Raw genomic sequence first — 17,317 nt, forward strand, 5'->3', positions numbered from 1 at the left:
CAATCCACGCAGCAATAACTGGAAGGCTTGTGTGAGGGAAGAGGCACAGCAGCACCCCACAATGCAAATGAATGATGTTACTGTAATCATTTGCGTCCCAAGGGAGATCACAGTCTGCTGCACAACATGAACAGGCTGTGAAAGTCTTCACCGATTCCTGTACTTACCAAATATACTCATGAACTGTTAGCTAATGTTAGTGAAGTTTCTTTAAAAAAAAAAAAAAAAAAAAAAAAAAAAAAAAGCAGCAAGGAAATGCACCTAAGCTCCTTTAACAGCAGTTGTGGCAGACAGCTTTATATTCTTTCATTCTGTTCTTTTTGTTTGCTTGCTTTTAAACAGGAAGATCACAATTAAGAACAGCATTAAGGTTTTGTCTACATTGGAGATTTGTCCCAAAGCAGCATAATCCCTGCAGCTGCAACCACTGCCCCTCTGAAGTCAGCAGTGGCAAACTTGCAGCGCATTTTATGCACAGACCGTTCCCAGATGCACTCGCTCTCCAAACTAATATCAGGCTTCCATTCCACGCATGCTCTGGTATGCAGTTAACTCCAACTATATTCTATGGAGAAGCCCAAAATCCTGTACCATTTTGTGGAAATAGAACATAGCCGTCATCTCTAGACGTTTCCAGAGATGCCACAAAGTAAACTGAACGTATAGACTGCAAGAAGTGCAGATAAATCCGACCTCCACCAGGATGTCAGTTTGGCCCACTAAAGCTGACAGAGGAAAATGAGAGAGAACTTGTCTCAGATGCCTTAATGGTGTGAGCTGACACACCGAGGGATCAGAGACGTACCAAAGCTACCAGAAAGGGACCGGGGAGCACGTGGCTGTAAGAGGAAAGCAGGAGGGAAAGGTGAAACAATCCACTCTGGCTGCAGCAAGGAGTTAGACCTGACTTCCTAGCATCAGAAACACGGAAGCACGCCGTGTGGATGGATCCCAAGGCACACCGCGTTTCAGCCTGTATTTCAGCCCATGGTACGCTGAACACAGAGAGGGCTCCCGAGTCTTTTCCTTGGCTTCAGCTGCATTCGCTGCCCGGTACAGTCTGTCAGAGCCATTATTTTTAAGTGGTGGAACGGAATCCTGTATTAAATCAAGTTAAGTGAACGCAGATCCTCATCCCCCCACATGCCTGAGGTATACACACACACTACCATAGGGGCATATATGGTTTTAATTGGCGTTGGTCCCTGGTGTAGCCGAGGCCCCGGGACAGGAGTATTGGGTTTCATGACACAGCAGCACTTTTTTTTAGAGACAAGGAAAGTACCCCTCTCTCCCAGAAATACTGTACAAGCCCAAACAGCTCAAGTTACTGACACGCTAAATCAGATAAATTCCCTCTATTTAAGAAAATGTCTTACCCTGACAAAGGAATAGATGAATTTCCCTCCATCTGCAGTACTCTGGCTGCTTGACTAGATGGAAACATTTGTCTGATCCCTCAACACCAACAACCTGTTTGGAAGCATCTGTTACATGGCTGTTACTACCACTTTCCCAGCTTTTGCTTCTCGATATGAAAACACCACCGCAGCAGCTCGAGTGCTTAGGGAAATCTCCAAGAAGAAAAACAGCCTGTGCCATCTGACTAGGGAGAAGCAGGCACTGACCCCACGAGACCACAGTCTGAGTCTGAGTCCACTGCAGAAATTCTTGCCAGCACAAACGCTTGATCCAACTTGCTCTTTAATGAAGAGGTAATTGGTCATTACTCGTCCACAAGACACTAAGCAGACATAAAGCTGAAAGAAACAGACATTAAGTTCTTGATATTGCAGCTGGGAGTTTGAAAGTCTTACCTTGACTACAGTGGAATCTAGATAATGGTGTGTACATAAAATTTAATAGACAGCAAAAAAAAAAAAAATAAGGATAACACACCCTTCTTTCCAACCTCAGCATAAAACTACAGCTCTTTTATCCTCAGTTTACCAGCTCAGAGTAGGTGACAGCTTTAGCCACATGAAGAGACCTTAGGAGAAACTATATATAGGGTGAAACGAACTTTTCTCCAGGAAGCTCTAAATCTAGGTCATCTTGCTTCTTCTGAGAGGTAACAAAAACAGGTTACTCACTGAACAAGAGGGAAGATTACAGTTTATAGAGGAAAACAAAAATTACTTGAAGCGTGAAGTTTTATTTTTGTGCAAGTGGATACTATATTTTCTTTCCTAAAAGATTCTTCTGGAGGATTCTGTAAAATAAAACTCCTCATATTTAACATGGTGTCTCTGCACAGCTCACTCCACCTCCTGCACGTCAATAAAGCCACAATATTTACAAAAGGAATGGGCATTCTTCGGTGAATTTATTTCCTAGTTTAGCCACACAGTAAATCAAACAAAACCTAACTTATTAAAAATTCCACAGTTTGCCTAAATTCAAACAGTGAAAAAAATCTCTTCTGGCACCTCACTTTTGGTTCTTGTAGATGAGTGGCTGGAAGGACTCTATAAAAAGCAGAGCTGCACCTGAGTTACCAGACACACCCATTCCAGCAGACTACGTATCACAGCACTATGCCCAGCTGAAGGCAGGGTGGCAGAGCAATGGGGCAGCTCACTCGGGTTTTGGGCCTGAGGCCATCCCACCCGATCCAGCTGGCAGAGGGCACATGGCCACCACAGCCACTGGAGCTTCGACCATGCTGCATCCCCAGGTGCTGCTAGCTAAGGTTTGCTTTGTGCCATTACCAGAGCAGGCTGACACGTTTCCTTGGCTCAGGACAGACCTTAAAGCAACACTACTTATGCGGTGCTTTTTCCTCTTTTCTAATTTGCAGACCTCTGAAGAAATCTGCAGCAGAGGTGTGTGGACCTGTATTCTCAACTTGATGACTACGGATAGGATTTTATGACTTCGCTGTTGTGAGCACTGTAACGCAGCTTATAGAGCCTCAGACATCCAGGGTCTCAGAGGTGAAAAATCATTAACCTAGAAAATAACTAATATTTAAAATAAGTATTTTTTCTTGAGATTTACAAATGATAATGTTTCCTTCCAAGAAGGTCAATATACTTCCAAGAACGCCACTCTTCACAAGACAATCCACGACTGCCTCAAGGTCCCCAAATGAAGATGTACCACTACAGAACCTCATGAAGCAGACACTGAAAGCGATGACTTAGTCATGTCTCATAACCTAAACTGAAGATAGACAGATGCAACTGCAATACAAACTGTAATACCTGAACAGAAAACAACCAAGAGAAATCCCCAAACATCAGAAACTGGTGAAGCAGTTAAGCAAGTACTATTAGCATGCAAAAAATACAGTCTACAAGTGTTAAGATATTAATTTTGTCTCAGCTAAATCTGAATTTTCAGCATTTGTTTGCCAGTCTGAGCCTTTTATATAGTTTCCACTGAATTCAGCAGTTAACTGCTTTCTGTTAAGCAACAGTACAGACCAAACCAGTTTCACAGTTGGCTGTCTGTAGTCAAGCAGTTCTTACACCTGTTTGTTCAAAACCCAGGAGCAATCACTTCTCTCTCTGATCTTCAAATAAAATGCATTTATTCAGACAAAATAAATATTGGTCTTAATCTATACTGCAAAGTCAAACTGTCTGAATTACAATTTCAATGACTGTGTTAATAAAACGCTGTGATTAATGTTCAGCGCGCAGAACAAGCTCTGTATCTGGGTTTAATTACAATGATGAATAAAAGTCAGACACAGAGGCATCATCCCCGAGTAGTCATGTGTTATACTGTCCTGTAGATATTGAAATGACGGAGTCCGATGCACTTTGATCTCTGAGATCCAAGTCTCCTGCAGCTCTAAATGAGAAAGGGCAAGAGTGCCCAGCCTCATCTGATTCTGCGACATGCATACACTGAGTCACAAGGGATTTGTATCCCTACCTACCCAGGTGCACCTTAGAGGAATAAATAAAGGCAGATAAATATTGTTCCAATTCCTTCTGGTTAGAGCTTGTACAGAGTCATCAGAAGAGCCACACAAAGTGGTAGCAGTGAGGACCACAGAGAACCATACAGCACCTACAAGCTACTGTCCAAGTATGTGTATTTTATGTGCAGATATTTCTGGTCTATCATCTATTTGGCCATTTCTTTTTAAATCAGTTTTGCCATGACAAAACTTAGTATTCATGAAGCTGACAGTATCTGGCAAAGTTTTGGTGGTTTTAATCACGACTGCAGGAGAGGTGATTCCCACCCTTTGAAACAGCGCCGAATGGGTTTTTACTTACACTGGATATTCACGTGACTTGGTTGGATTTTTATTAGTCATAAAAAAGGCATTTCCTTGATGCTTCTAGGACTTCTCTTAGCAGTCCAAACTCTAATGGCACATGGGCTAAGCTCTGGAAAACTCAGCACTGTCAGCCAGCTGAGATTCATCTTTGAGGACGAGGTTGTCTCTGCAGATACTTGGCCTTTGAGTTCAGTGAACTGAGCACAGGGACTGCTTCTGAACTGCGCCTCCAGAAACACAAACTGCTCTGGGTGGGGAAAAAGCAGAAGGGAGGACATGGAGGCCTCTTCAGTGTCCAAAAACTACGATCACGGGAAACAAGTTTCATTACTGCAGAGATAATAGTCTGCACATGCATCGCTGCATGCTGGGGCTAAGGGAGGAACTGAATTTCCTGAGTCACAGTTTCTCCCATTCCTCCCACAGTTTCAGTCCTCCCTCAGGCACTTCAGGGCCTGAACTAAAGCAGTGGCTAAAGACAGGCAGGAGGAGAGGCTCAGAAATCAGACTAGCCTTTGGTACGGTTTCATGCATATGTGCACGTGTGCAAAGCAGGGAGCGTGCGCGAGCTTTCTGATGGCTCAGCAGAAACGTCCAGTGCAATAAACCAGCTGGTTGTGATTTGGCTGACGCAACTGTGGTTGAAAGGAAGGCTCTTTTATCTTCTCCTCCAGTTGCTGCACGCATCTGTTGTTTGTCCATGTCACTGCTCGTGGATTGTGGCCCAGCAGCTTTTCTGCCACCGGCATTGTAACTTTCTTCTTCGTTGTCGAGAAACAAGAGTGGCCAACAGAGATTCCTGTGGAAGACTGGTAAATAAAGCAACCGTTCCTTGCAACTCCTTGGTCTCTTGGAAGTTGTTTCATTAGCTCATAGGAAAGTCATGGCCGCTTTGCTTTAGCCCATCCTGCAGACCATTATCTCTTCAAAACACAAAACTAGTTTATTTTCCGTGGTTCTGAAACCGAACTGCAGCTGTATGGCCAGCAGCATCTGCAGATCCCATCAGTGAACTGGCAGCACACACGGGAAACGCAACAGCTTCCTAAACACAAGGTGGTCCTGGATTTCGGGGAGGGCGGTGTTGTTTGTTTTGATTGGCGTGCCTCAAAGAATGCTGGATCTCCGCGGATAATGAAGATTCATTATCCTGATTAGGCAAGATTTTTTATTACCATCTCCACAGCCTGCTCATTCCTACTAATCGAGCATCTGGAACACGGGCTGCCAAATAAAAACTAAATTATCGGATTCCAGAACAGATTTTAGTAGACATCTATTGTCTTAACCAGATCTTCTGATAAAGCTCCCTCTCTACAGCAGCAGATTTGTTGTAAATTCCTGCAGAGGTTCATTTTGTAACGGAGGAATATTATTTTATTAAAATCAAATTATCACAGAACACTTTACAAACGTGAATTAAATTATTTTGCATGTCTGCACTAAAGATAAGCTTTATTGCTCCTCATTTTACAGATGAGGAAACTAAAGCACAGACCAGTTAAGTGATTTCCCAGAAGTTACAAACTGAACAGCAGGCTGAACTAAGAATGACTATGGCTTACGCTAGGGCTGCTCAAGTGATTTTATTATTGTTGAAATCCACAGTTTCACCCAGCAGGAAGCTACACGTGGACTCAGGTTTTGCCCACCAAGAAGCTCTACATCAACTCCCCTCTGCCGGGCCATGTGGCTGCTGCATTTTCCTGCTGGTGGCAGCTGCCCCCCGAGGCTGGCAGAACAAGCTGAAGGATGGCGTCTTCTACAAAAACACATCCTACCCTCAGGAAGCACAACGTATCTCTCACTTCTGAGACTTTCACGGTGTCAGGGCAAATTTTTCTTGCAGTCTAAATCCAGACAGGAGCTTGCTTTGCCTTCCAGAGTCAAAGAACAGTGACTTGCCAGCTTTTTTCCCCTGAAGACGTTTTACTCTAACTCAGCCATGACATCCCTAAAAACCTGCTCATTTTGTAATTCCATGGTCTCTTAGGAACTGTTTCATTAGCTCATAGAAAAGTCACGGTTGATTTGCTTTAGTCTATTCCGCAGCTCATTAACTCCTCAAAACATAAATACGTTTCTCCGTGTGTCCGTGGGGAGGCAACAGTAAGGACAGGCACTGCGACTGGCAGATACCAGCCCGTCCCTGGCAAGCAGTGTTATTTTTAGTTTCTTGCCCTTACATTCTGCAACCAGTTTGCCTAGAAACGTTAACAGGGTCTCTGACAGTGTTCATTAAGCCAAGCCTCTTTCCTTCATCAAAGTGATGAGCAGTGACACAGCAGACAGGGACAGACCTTTCCTAAGAGTTTGGTCCAACTTGGACGTTCCTTGGGGAAACACGTGCAACGCAGCGACCAGCATCCCATCAAATGGGGCTATAAACACATTATCTTCTTTTCTAAATTCCTCTTGCAAAACCTCCTGGCCAAATGGTTAGGGACAGATCCTTTCCGATTGCTGACTCAACTACAGTAGGCTAGAAATTGACTCCAATATTCATAATTAGGAAGTGTTAACACAGAACTCAAACGTCAGCATACACATCCCATTTCTTCTAGCCATGCCCAGCGGGTATTTATAACTGACCGGAGTCTGAGATCTATTTTAAGCTGCAGAGAACTCCAATATTCAGCCAATGCTCATTAAAATATCCATTAAAAACAATTTTAAAATGCTACTTTCACTATTATTACACCAAAAAAAAAAAAATTATCTAGCTTTGCAATACCAGCTGGTATCCTTTATCTTCAGATTTGCCCTTCTGCCCCTCCTCTCCTTATCCCTACCCCTCAGCTCCTTTCACTAGCAAGATGAAGACAGCAGCGCTCAGCCAGCCTGGCAGCCTACCTGAAACCACCGTGCATTAAGACTGGAAATACAGGTGCACAATTTTTTGTTTTAAATAAATACTGCCCAGAAAGGAGTTTACACTCACCACCCACGGAAAACTTTCTATCTAGTACTCATTAGTAGCAACAAAGTTATCTACACGACTTGCTAAATTCTTCAGACATGCACAGTGTATTGCTCAATAATGAAATGATCTTGAATGCTATTATGAACCACGGAGTTCATAATATATGTATTTCATTACTACGCATATTTCATTTCTATTTCATACATATATTTCATGAATAAACTGAATATCCCTCTACAGATATTTAAAGCAAAACAGTTTGCTATTGCTTGCACATGCACACAATTTACCAGAACAGCCCCGTAAGATACCGAGGAATCCCAGGTTTTCCCAATGCAGCTGCCCAAGCTGTATCACAACAGTCTACCAGGACTGACTTCACCATTCAGCGCTCGGTCTTTCACAGTTAGAGATATTAATATAGCACTTGCTCATTTCTGAAAACAAGTTATGTAAGGCAGCCTAAGCAATCATATTCTTGAAAAAGAAGTAAACAACACAACACCGCCTTACTCTACCATTTCTCCTCCGTGTAGCAAATCCTAAGCTTCAGCTCCTCCATTGCTCTTCTCGTTGCAGCTGATGGCCACCTACACCCGCGGTGTCAGAAGGCACACGTGAACAGGCAGACACCCCCTGCGTGCACCCCCTTGAAGTTTCCACCAGAATGAGGAATTGGGGGATACAGCAGTATTTTGCTAACTAAATTGTAACTCATACACATATCTTTAGCAAGGTGTGGAGGACAAGCAGAGAAAATGATAAGACTGCATGTGCAATATTTAATATACACATTTCTCTTACATGAAATTTCTAGTAGTTTGGGTTTTGTTTTTTCCTCCATGGCTAGCACTCGTTATGCAGAGTTTTTCCATCGCATCTTTCCTCCTTTTATGCTGTTCCGATATACACCAACAGTTCCAGTGCAACGTTGTACTTAATTTATGATGAGAGAGTAATAAAAGCTTTGTTCTTTTGAGCAAAGTACACCCAATACATGCATCCACAGTGTCAAATTCCAGACAGAAACGGAGCAGACTACACTGAGAAAAGTTTTGGACTGAGCACTTTCCCAGGGTCTCAGAGAAGCAACGCTGCAGGGCCACATCTCCTGCACTGCACCAGGCATTGGGAGGGGGGCACAGGGCACCTTGGGCACAGACCGCTGTGCTGCAGGACAGAGGGACCAGGACAAGAGCACAGCACATGCAAGTGATGCTCATTTCACAGAGCAGGCCCACAGAGGATATTGCAGCAACCTCAATTTAGGGGAAGCCATGAGACAGCCTGAATTGTGCTTTCAAAACCTGCTGTCACCAACAGCTTTTGGAAGATTATGGGCACACAGCGTTGGCTTAAGCTCATGTTTCTGATCTCTCCTCTCAATTTGTGCCTACAACCTAATCAAGCGACTATCCAGGTCAAAAGGTTTTAAATGAATCCCTCAAATGAGAAAAAATAAAAATAAAAACCCACTGGAATATTTTATCTGGGCCTCCAAGACAACACAGGGCAGTACTGAGCACCAAAGTTAACTTTGGATCTCCTCAGATAAAGGGGTGAAACATTTTATCAGTCCATCTTCCCTATCAATGTTTCAAACATGCTTTTATGAGTTCAGTATCAATACCAAGAACTTACACTTATTTCTCATGCTTTTAGCTTATTAATTTCGCAAGTGTTACATATATATATTTTTTTTTAATATAAAAATATTGCAGTGTATGTTGTCAACAGTAGTACCTTTTAGAAACTCGGGTAGAAAAGATGCATTCTGCACTTTACTGAACACATTCCAAAGCTCTATAAACTCTGAAATTGTTTTCTGCAGCTAAGGAACTATTTAAGAACAGAAATACGAGACAAGGATTAAGAGAAGTTGCACATCTGTTCTGCAAAATAAAATCTTCAGGAAGAACTGCTAAAAGTAAAGAGAAACTAGAAAAAAAAAAACAGTGAACTTCTGTGGAAAAAACAGAAGGCATATTGCCAACAGATGGCGAAGAAGTCAAACAGAAAAGAAAAACAAACTTGAAAGCACACGCAATTTTGAGGACTTGAGAAGAAACAAAACCAAAGCTAACTTGTTCCTAATCAGATTCACCGGTTAGAAATGGAGTTGCATGTGCTCAGCACTTAGAAAAACAGTTGTAATTCCAGGATTCTAAAATGGAGGCATCCAAAACCAGCCTCTGTCTGTGAAAATGCTGGTCAACTCTTAAAATAGTTTCCTTTTCCCCCCAACACATACAAACACGCTCTTTTGTGTGTGTTTTAATTATTTCCCATGTTAGCCCTTAAGCTTGGTGCTCTGGAAAATGGCTGATGTTCTCATGGACCTCTTTCTCATAAATCTGGATGGCTATTTAAAAAGATGTTTTCCCTCTGAAGCCTTCTTCCTGTAGCTTACAGTGCACTGACAGCAGACAGGTATATGCAGAGCCTCTGAATGGAAGGCATATTCCTCATTATGTCATTACAATGACAATCCAATTTTCAATCTAACTTCTGGAAGCAGAAATTTTATTTCTGAGTGATCTGATATCACTCAATCATAAAGTAAATTTGACATGCAATAATGAAGTGACTATTGGAAGCGCGTTTTGCTGTTAGAAGTTAACACCTGAAAAAATTATGGCTTAACTAGATTCCCATATGGATGCCCTCAGCACAAGCGTGCCAGGCAATTTAACATGTTTTAAGTGTCAGAATAACACAGACTTGAGTTAAAAGGGACGCACAAGTCCTTCTCTACTGTATCTTTACCTCTTCATCAGCAAGCTTCCTTCTCTTCACTTGCATACCTTGCAAGAGCTGTTCAGGAAGTTGGCACATCACTGCTGCAAACCCAAAGGAAGCAAACCAAAATACGTCTATTTCATGACTAAAGCTCCAGCAATTAGGTTTTAATCTTCCAGTTTCTTGCGCACTCTCCAATTGCCACAAACAAGTTTTCAAACTCACTTTGTCCTCTTCCTTGCCTTCCCTCCTCAGGTCTGTACGTTCTCATGTACACGTTAACTCTGGTTAAACCATTGTGAAATAAGTATTTATCACACATAAGGACAGAACTCCTACATTCCCATTTGTAACCCTGAATCCAAGCTGCCATTTGGAAGTCAAAATGAGATCATAAGCTACTGCAGCCACAACAGCAATAATGGAGCACAAGGAATCCCCCAAGTTCAGCATTTGGCCTGTGCATTAGGCCTAATACAATTCAAAGTTATCAATCCCCTTAACCTTGAAGTGCACAAAATACTGCACAACACTGTAAGTTATGTCTTTTTTAAAGTCACAAATCACTGTGGTTTAAGACTTATGGAACAAGAACCTTTGAATTTTGATGAGGAGGCACAAAACACCATGTTACAGTGAGGGTTTAGCAATCGGTAGATTTGTGTATGGGGTTTTTGGATAGCGGTGCCATTCAGGACAGCCAAACACCTGTGTGCACATGACTTAATGCTAGACTGCTCTATTCAAATGCGGAAAGTTTGGGTATGAATGCACTTACTCAATAACAGAGGTCTGAAAGTTCACTGATTTTACTGTCTACAGTTTTCTCAGTCAACCATCCACGCTTACGTACAAATTCTTTGTTTAAAAAACGTAAAAAACCACAACACCAGCAGCTGAGGAAGATGTCTGCTTATCTACCACTGAAGGTGACGTGAGAAGGCCTGCAAAATGGAATTTCTCAACTCTCACAAGAGCTAACAGCTTTTTTTCTTTTGAAAGACTTTTCCAAGTCTTCCCAGAAATCGCAGATGCAAACGCAACAAAAATCAACATACCAAGTTGGCTGTCCACGCTGTAACAAAAACACGATGCATTCCTAAACAGAATGGACAATGAGGTTTAGCTTAGAACAACACGACCTTTAAAAATATTAATCTGCTGTCAAACACTTTTTTGGTCAGACAGTTCAGAATTCAGAGAAAAATAACCCATCTTGGGAAATTCCTTCTAAATGTTAAGCTCCTGCACTTGTGCAAAGCAAACAGCTACACGGTGCCAAGCAATACCAGCGCTGTCCCCCTGCATCACCGATGACTGCTACGCATGTGGCTCCTCTTGAGCACTTAAGGGACTTCCTATCAGAGCTGTAATTCTTGAGCTTGTAAAGCACTCGCAGATTACACGTCTACCCAGTTAAATACTTCCTGCAATTTTGTTAATTATACGTCAAGGTCTGCAACTACTGAACGACTCCCACCCTTGACAATAAGGAGCTCTCAAGCCACCCTCCAGAATTTGTGTCTCAAGCAGTCATTTCTTTTAGATTTCACTGATCTATCCCATTCCACCCTTTCAGATAGGAAGACACTTTTAAAACTCGAATAAAACGTGCAGCTATACTGTTGACATTCTTCCTTGTATTGTTTTCTTTTTTTTTTCTTTTTTTAGTGCTGTGCAGCCTTCAGAGGGCCTGTTTAACGCCATATATATGTTTTTATATACGGGGATGGAGATCACCAGGAGTGGATGAGTGCAACCACAAGTCTGGCTGCCTTTTTGGGGAGCCATCGCATTGAACAGAGGTCAAAAACAGGCTTCTGGTTACTACTGGCATTGGGATTCTGCATCGCTACCCTCTCCTGTGAGGGCTATGATACAGAAAACACCCAGCATTTTTCTCCCTGCCCGGTTACTCATCAAGATGTGCATTAACGTATCCTTTCCAGACTGAAAATCCAATGGGAAAACCATCCCTTCCAGGTCCCCCCCCGGCAGCCGAAGGGAATAGGATCTACTGGATTACAAAAAGTTCCTCGCTACGGATCAGCCCCGGCTAAAAATAAGCGCGGAGCAGAGGCTGGAGTAAATAGAGCCAGACAAAGAGCAGCTCTCCTGCAAGTGCCTGTGGCCTCCCGTTCGCCAGCACCGAGAAACGAGCAGCACCAGCCAGTGATGTCACCGGGCAGGGACAACAAAGGAAGCGGCACTGCCCCAAATTCGGGGTCCTCGTTTCTGGAGCCGAAACCCGGAGCCGAAACCCGGAGCCTCCCCCCCGCGGGCCCTCGCCTGCCCCTCCGGGCCCGGCCCCGGCCCCTCAGCGATTAGGGCCGGGATCTCGCCGCCTCCCACCCCCCATAAGCCTCGAGGCCGGCCCGAACAAAGCAGCGGCCCCCGGGGGGGCGGCTTCAGGGACCGGGAGCTCCTCAGCTCGCTGCCCGGCACCGGGACGAAGGCACCGAGGGGGCAGAGCCGGCCCCGCGGGGAGCCCGGCCCGGCCCCGGTCCGCCCCCCCCCCCCCCCCCCCCCCCCGTACCTGATATGGCGGCGGCGGCTCCTGATCCGGCTCAGCCCCGTCCCCGTAGCTGGCCCTGTCCGACTGCGACTCGTGGAGCAGCGAGATGTCATCCGACGTGGGGGACTTGAGGCAGTTCCCCATCTTCCACCCCCTCCCACCCCCCGGCCCTCGGGAGCGGGGCTTCCCCTCCGCCTTCTCCGCCGGACCCCGCCGCCGGCGGCTGGGCGCCCTCAGCCTCCCCGCCGCAGCGCGCAGCCCGCAGCCGCCCCGCCGGGGAGGCTCATGCCAGCCCCGGCCCTAAGCGGCTTAGCGGCAGCCCGGCCGCCCTCCCTCCTTCCCCCGCACGCTCCGCAGCCGCCCCGACCCCCGGCTGGGCAGGGCAGGGCACGGCAGGGCACGGCTCCCAGCCCCGGGGGGCCCCGGGAGCTGGGGGGCAGCGGGGGCTGAGCTGGGGTCCGCCCGCCGCCCGCCCCGCGGCAGCCCGGCGCTGTTGTGCTTCCTGGTCACCAGCTCGCTGCGCACTGGGCTTTGTCGCACGGCCCGCCCCGGCTCCTCCTCTCACTCCGCCCCGCCGGGCCGAGATGGCAGCCACAAGGCCCGGTTCTGTCCCCGAGCCTCGCCGGGAGCACGGCCCGGCCCCGGCAGGATAAGGCGAGGCCGAGCTGGGGAGGGCTCCGGCCCGGTTGCCGCCTGCGGGGTTGGGGCTTCTGCCCTCCCCCAAAATGGAGGGTGCCGCCGTGCTCCACCTCCCGGGGCTCTGTGTGTGTTGTGTTTGCTTTCCGGGCGGCCAGGGAGGAAAAGGCCGCCCAGGCACCGTGAGGGGACAGCGGGGTGCCCGTCCTGGGCTTCTCCGGTGCAAGGCTGGAGGCTCAAGGGCCCGCCCCGGCCCCGAGTTCCTCAGGAGAGGTCCCCCGAAGATGGTGGCCTTTGTGCTGAGCGCCTGGAGTTGCTGGGAGGGCACGGGTTTAGAGCCCACAACTCCAAGTGTAGAAAGAAAAGCAAAAGGCATTCTGTTACTTCTGTGTCTCTGTGGTGGTGTTTTTTTGTGTTTCATCACCTTTTATGTGATGAGCAAGTATTAAGTATTAACCGCACATTTAACTCCTGTACTAAGAAAACACACAAACAAAAACACCTTTTGGTTATAAGTACCTGCAGACTCCAAGAGAGTAAATGTCCCCTCACGCTAACACAGACCAATGTAGAGGGGAAACTTTTTTCATTTACAGGACAACCCTTCAAATGTTCCCAGCTTTGTCAGTCCCAATGAGCAGCCATCTTAGGTCAAAGTATCTATAAACCAGTTGACCACAATGAAGTATTTGGCTCTACAACATTTACTTTAACATTCAAGAGGTCCTGTGGTGGCTGAAGAACTTGGAGCAGTGTTTCTGATGATCGTCCATGTGAGCTCCTCCGTGAAGATTTCCCTTCATTACCGTTCAGAAGTTTTGTTTAGCTGCTTACCACTGGATAACCTAAACACCTTCAGTGTAAAAGCTACAGCAATTGAGAAGTTATTACTGATGTTTATGGCGTTCAAAATGGTTTTAGACCTTTCTAAGAAACTAAGACTAGAAATGTTGCTGGAGACATAAGCATTGCTTGTGATAGAAAGGCTTTGCAATGGCCTGATGTAACTAATAATGACTGCTGTCATGATGCGGTCATTTGGGTGTTCATCATAAGAGTGAGTTCACTTGGTTTAATAGGAGAATTAGGAAGGCAAACAGTAGTTAGAGAGGAGCCGTTGCCTAACCCAAGAATGGTTTCAAGGTGAAAGCAATGTCAGAGCTGCCACTGCCAGAAACTTATACTGGATTTCCAGCCCTATTACAGAGATCGTCAGTTGTGCAGGGGCAACATCAGCAACAAGATTACTGGCAGCTAGGAAGGTGTCTGTTCACTGCCACTTCACACCTTACTCTTTCTGTGGAGCTCTTGTAGTCGCTGTGGCTGCATCCCCAGTGTGCCTTGCATTCCTGATCCTGCACAGTGGAGTGGTCCAGTGGGGTCCCACAGAGCAGGTGTTGCCTGTATTTCCCTTGAGCCAGATCTCCAAAAGAACTATCACTAACTGCTACGCCCAATTAAAACTTGCACCTAAGTAGGTACAGGATACCCTGAACTTGGGCTCCATTTAAGGAGGAGACTTGTCAAATGGCAAAAGAGGTCTGCTTTTTATGACAGACTCACAGAGACCAAAGAGGAAGCAAAAGTTCACGTTTGGCCTTGCAACACGAACAGCTCTGCACCTGTGAGAGCTTTGAACAACGAAGAACAACTACCAGCCACTGCTGAGTTCTTTGAAGCGGAGGTGGTTTAAGCCACTTGTTTTTCTGTGCCATTTACTCCTGTTACGTCAGGTAAGTGGTTAATAATGGCTTTGCACCACCAGGTCACAAGTTGAAAAGTGGTCCAGGAGACGAAGAATAGGAAAACTCTTCTGTTTATGAATGCAGAAGCGTTGTCATTTCATATACATATGCCTGCTGTGGTGTGACTGTCAGGCTACTAGTTTTTCTACCACATTTTCTTGCAGTATGGGGACAAGAAAGCAGTCAAAGAGTTTTTCAAGGTAGAAGATGATTGTCCTTAGTGCTCAGTAACCATTTGACGGGAGCCTCTCTTTAGGGAACCCATGACCTGTTTTCACTGTTTCTGGGTATTAAGTTACAAAAAAAAAAAAAAAAAAAACAGATCTGGCAGGCTTCCCTCTGTGTGCTTTCTGTAGATAACTATTTTTAAGTACACAGGCTGCTTAGAAGGATCTGGTTTTGTGGGAATAGACACAGAAGTGACCCTTGTTCATACAGAATGGTAGAGGTGACTATAGACCAAATAGGTTTTGCACCCAAACAAATCATTTATGAGCTGTTCATGCTGTTCGTGTTCCACACAGAATTGGAAGCTCACAAGTAGGTTTTATATTGTCTATTTTTTCTGAGAAGATTTACAAGTACATTGGCCCTGTTCCTGCAGAACTGTAAGGCAATTAAACCAATGGCTGCAGTTCTGTTTTTTACTTCCTCCCATAGTTTGGGGAACAAGTAACTATCGGACTGGATACCGTAGTCTTAAAATGATCTCACAGATACAAGGAAGAGACATATATTAATTTAGGGCAGCACAGATATTGCTGGTAGAAAAGATGAAAGCAAATATGAACATTTATATCAGACTGATAGTAATACGGAACTGGTAACCTATGTCCATGAACTTTTTCTTACCTGTAAACTTTTAAACTACTGGCTCTAATCAGTTGTCAAAGTGGAAGTCTGGAAGCCTTAGTCTTGCCAGTATACACGATTAATATTCTGATAAATTTTAGCATGGCAATGTTATACACAGGTCTGTGCTGACCACTTCAGTCTATTTGTCAGCTACAGTCTTCTAAGTGAAATGTATTTTTAAAAGGAAAATTGAAATTCATGCAAAATATTTTTAAAGGATTCAAACAACTAAATGTTTGTTTTATTTTAGTATTAGGGTTTTAGTATTAGGGGAGATGAGTTAGATGACACTGTATTCTTAAGACTTGTACAAGCTCACCAGAGATTATGAGCTATTTTGTCAAAAAATCTCTAAAATTCTTTTGGAGTTAAAAATCTAAAAAACATTGAAGACCTTACGAGTCTTTCTTCTTAAGAGTTTTTCTGCAAAACTGACGACATCATAATTTGCCTAATTTAGAGGCAAAAAACCCTCTGGTGACTTCATTTTACATGACCCATTGCTGTGTTATTTTTGGGCAACGATTTCTATGTTTAATGCGTCATGCTCAACAAAAATTTTTGAAAGACCTTTTGTGTCCTCAGCAAGAAATACATTATTTGATTACTTTTTTTCCATCAGCCTTATCTTCCCAGCATTTATCATTTCTTATTATGTCTTATCTTTCTTCTGGATAAGAATCATATACAGAAGCCTAGTTAAGTTAAGTTCTGAGTAAAATTTTTCCATGCCATGGTACCCGAAGTTTCACAGATAGCACTGTTTGCTCAGGCAATGTTGGTGAATAGACAAGTTATTTTAGAACCTTTTCCTGGAAAAAAAAGGCCTTGTATACCTTTGGAGAATAGAAATAAATGACATTCTGCTGTTATGCATGTGAATCTTACTGTGGGAATGGACTAATCAATGAATTCATTCGCTTGGTTTTAAAGAACATGGCATTTCTAAACTGAATTATTGTTTTCAGTTTTGTTGACACTTTAGTAGAACCATAGGCATTTCTCGGTATACATTATATTTGTATATTGTTTTCCAAGAGAGACTGAATTGCAGCACAATAATGCAATGACAAAACTAATATATGTCCCTTAAATCCATTTTTAATGCAGTATTTTGCTCATGTTTCTAAAAATAACTTAACCTTCTGCTTAAATTATCACAAATACCGCTTATCTCGATTTAAGTTAAGTCCTGGTAGGGCTGTGTTTTCCATTACTGGCATAAGTATGTTGCCTTCCATAATACCTGTTGTCCCCAAATCTGAAATGTTTTATCACCAAGGAATGTAATACTCCTTGTTCTGGGGCACCTACACTGTATGTCACAAAGAAGAATAAAGACATGTATTTTGGCATTAGAAAACAAAACAAAATGCAAAAATCAACCACAAAAACAACCAAAGCAATCATCACACAAAAGCAACCTCTTCAAACAAGTCCCCTGTCACCGAGCTTCATGGTAAATTTTGTGTAGGAGTCAATTTTCCTTTTTCTCAGTGTAACACATATTACCACAGGTTCAACTTCAAGAGTGATCAGAGACCTAGAAAACATGATCTAAGAGGAGAGGCTGAAAGAACTGGGGTTGTTTAGTCTAAAGGAAAGGAAAGTGTTAGGAAAAGTGATAATGATCTTCAAAAATGTAAAATGTTTGTGCAGAGAGA

The 17,317-nt window shown here is 44.2% G+C and overlaps 1 protein-coding gene across 1 annotated transcript in view; it reads right to left on the minus strand.

Moving 5' to 3' along the window:
- The window catches only part of RNF11 (ring finger protein 11), a 30,500-nt gene extending 17,593 nt beyond the window's left edge, over positions 1-12,907 (minus strand). The window contains exon 1 of the mRNA XM_084290920.1: positions 12,439-12,907. Within this exon, the coding sequence (XP_084147046.1) occupies positions 12,439-12,561 (123 nt within the window). The 5' untranslated portion in view covers positions 12,562-12,907. The remainder of the gene's footprint in view (positions 1-12,438) is intronic.
- Between the last annotated feature and the right edge of the window lie 4,410 nt (positions 12,908-17,317).

This window comes from Netta rufina, assembly GCF_964035555.1.
Source record: "Netta rufina genome assembly, chromosome: 8".
In the NCBI taxonomy this organism is placed as follows: domain Eukaryota; kingdom Metazoa; phylum Chordata; class Aves; order Anseriformes; family Anatidae; genus Netta; species Netta rufina.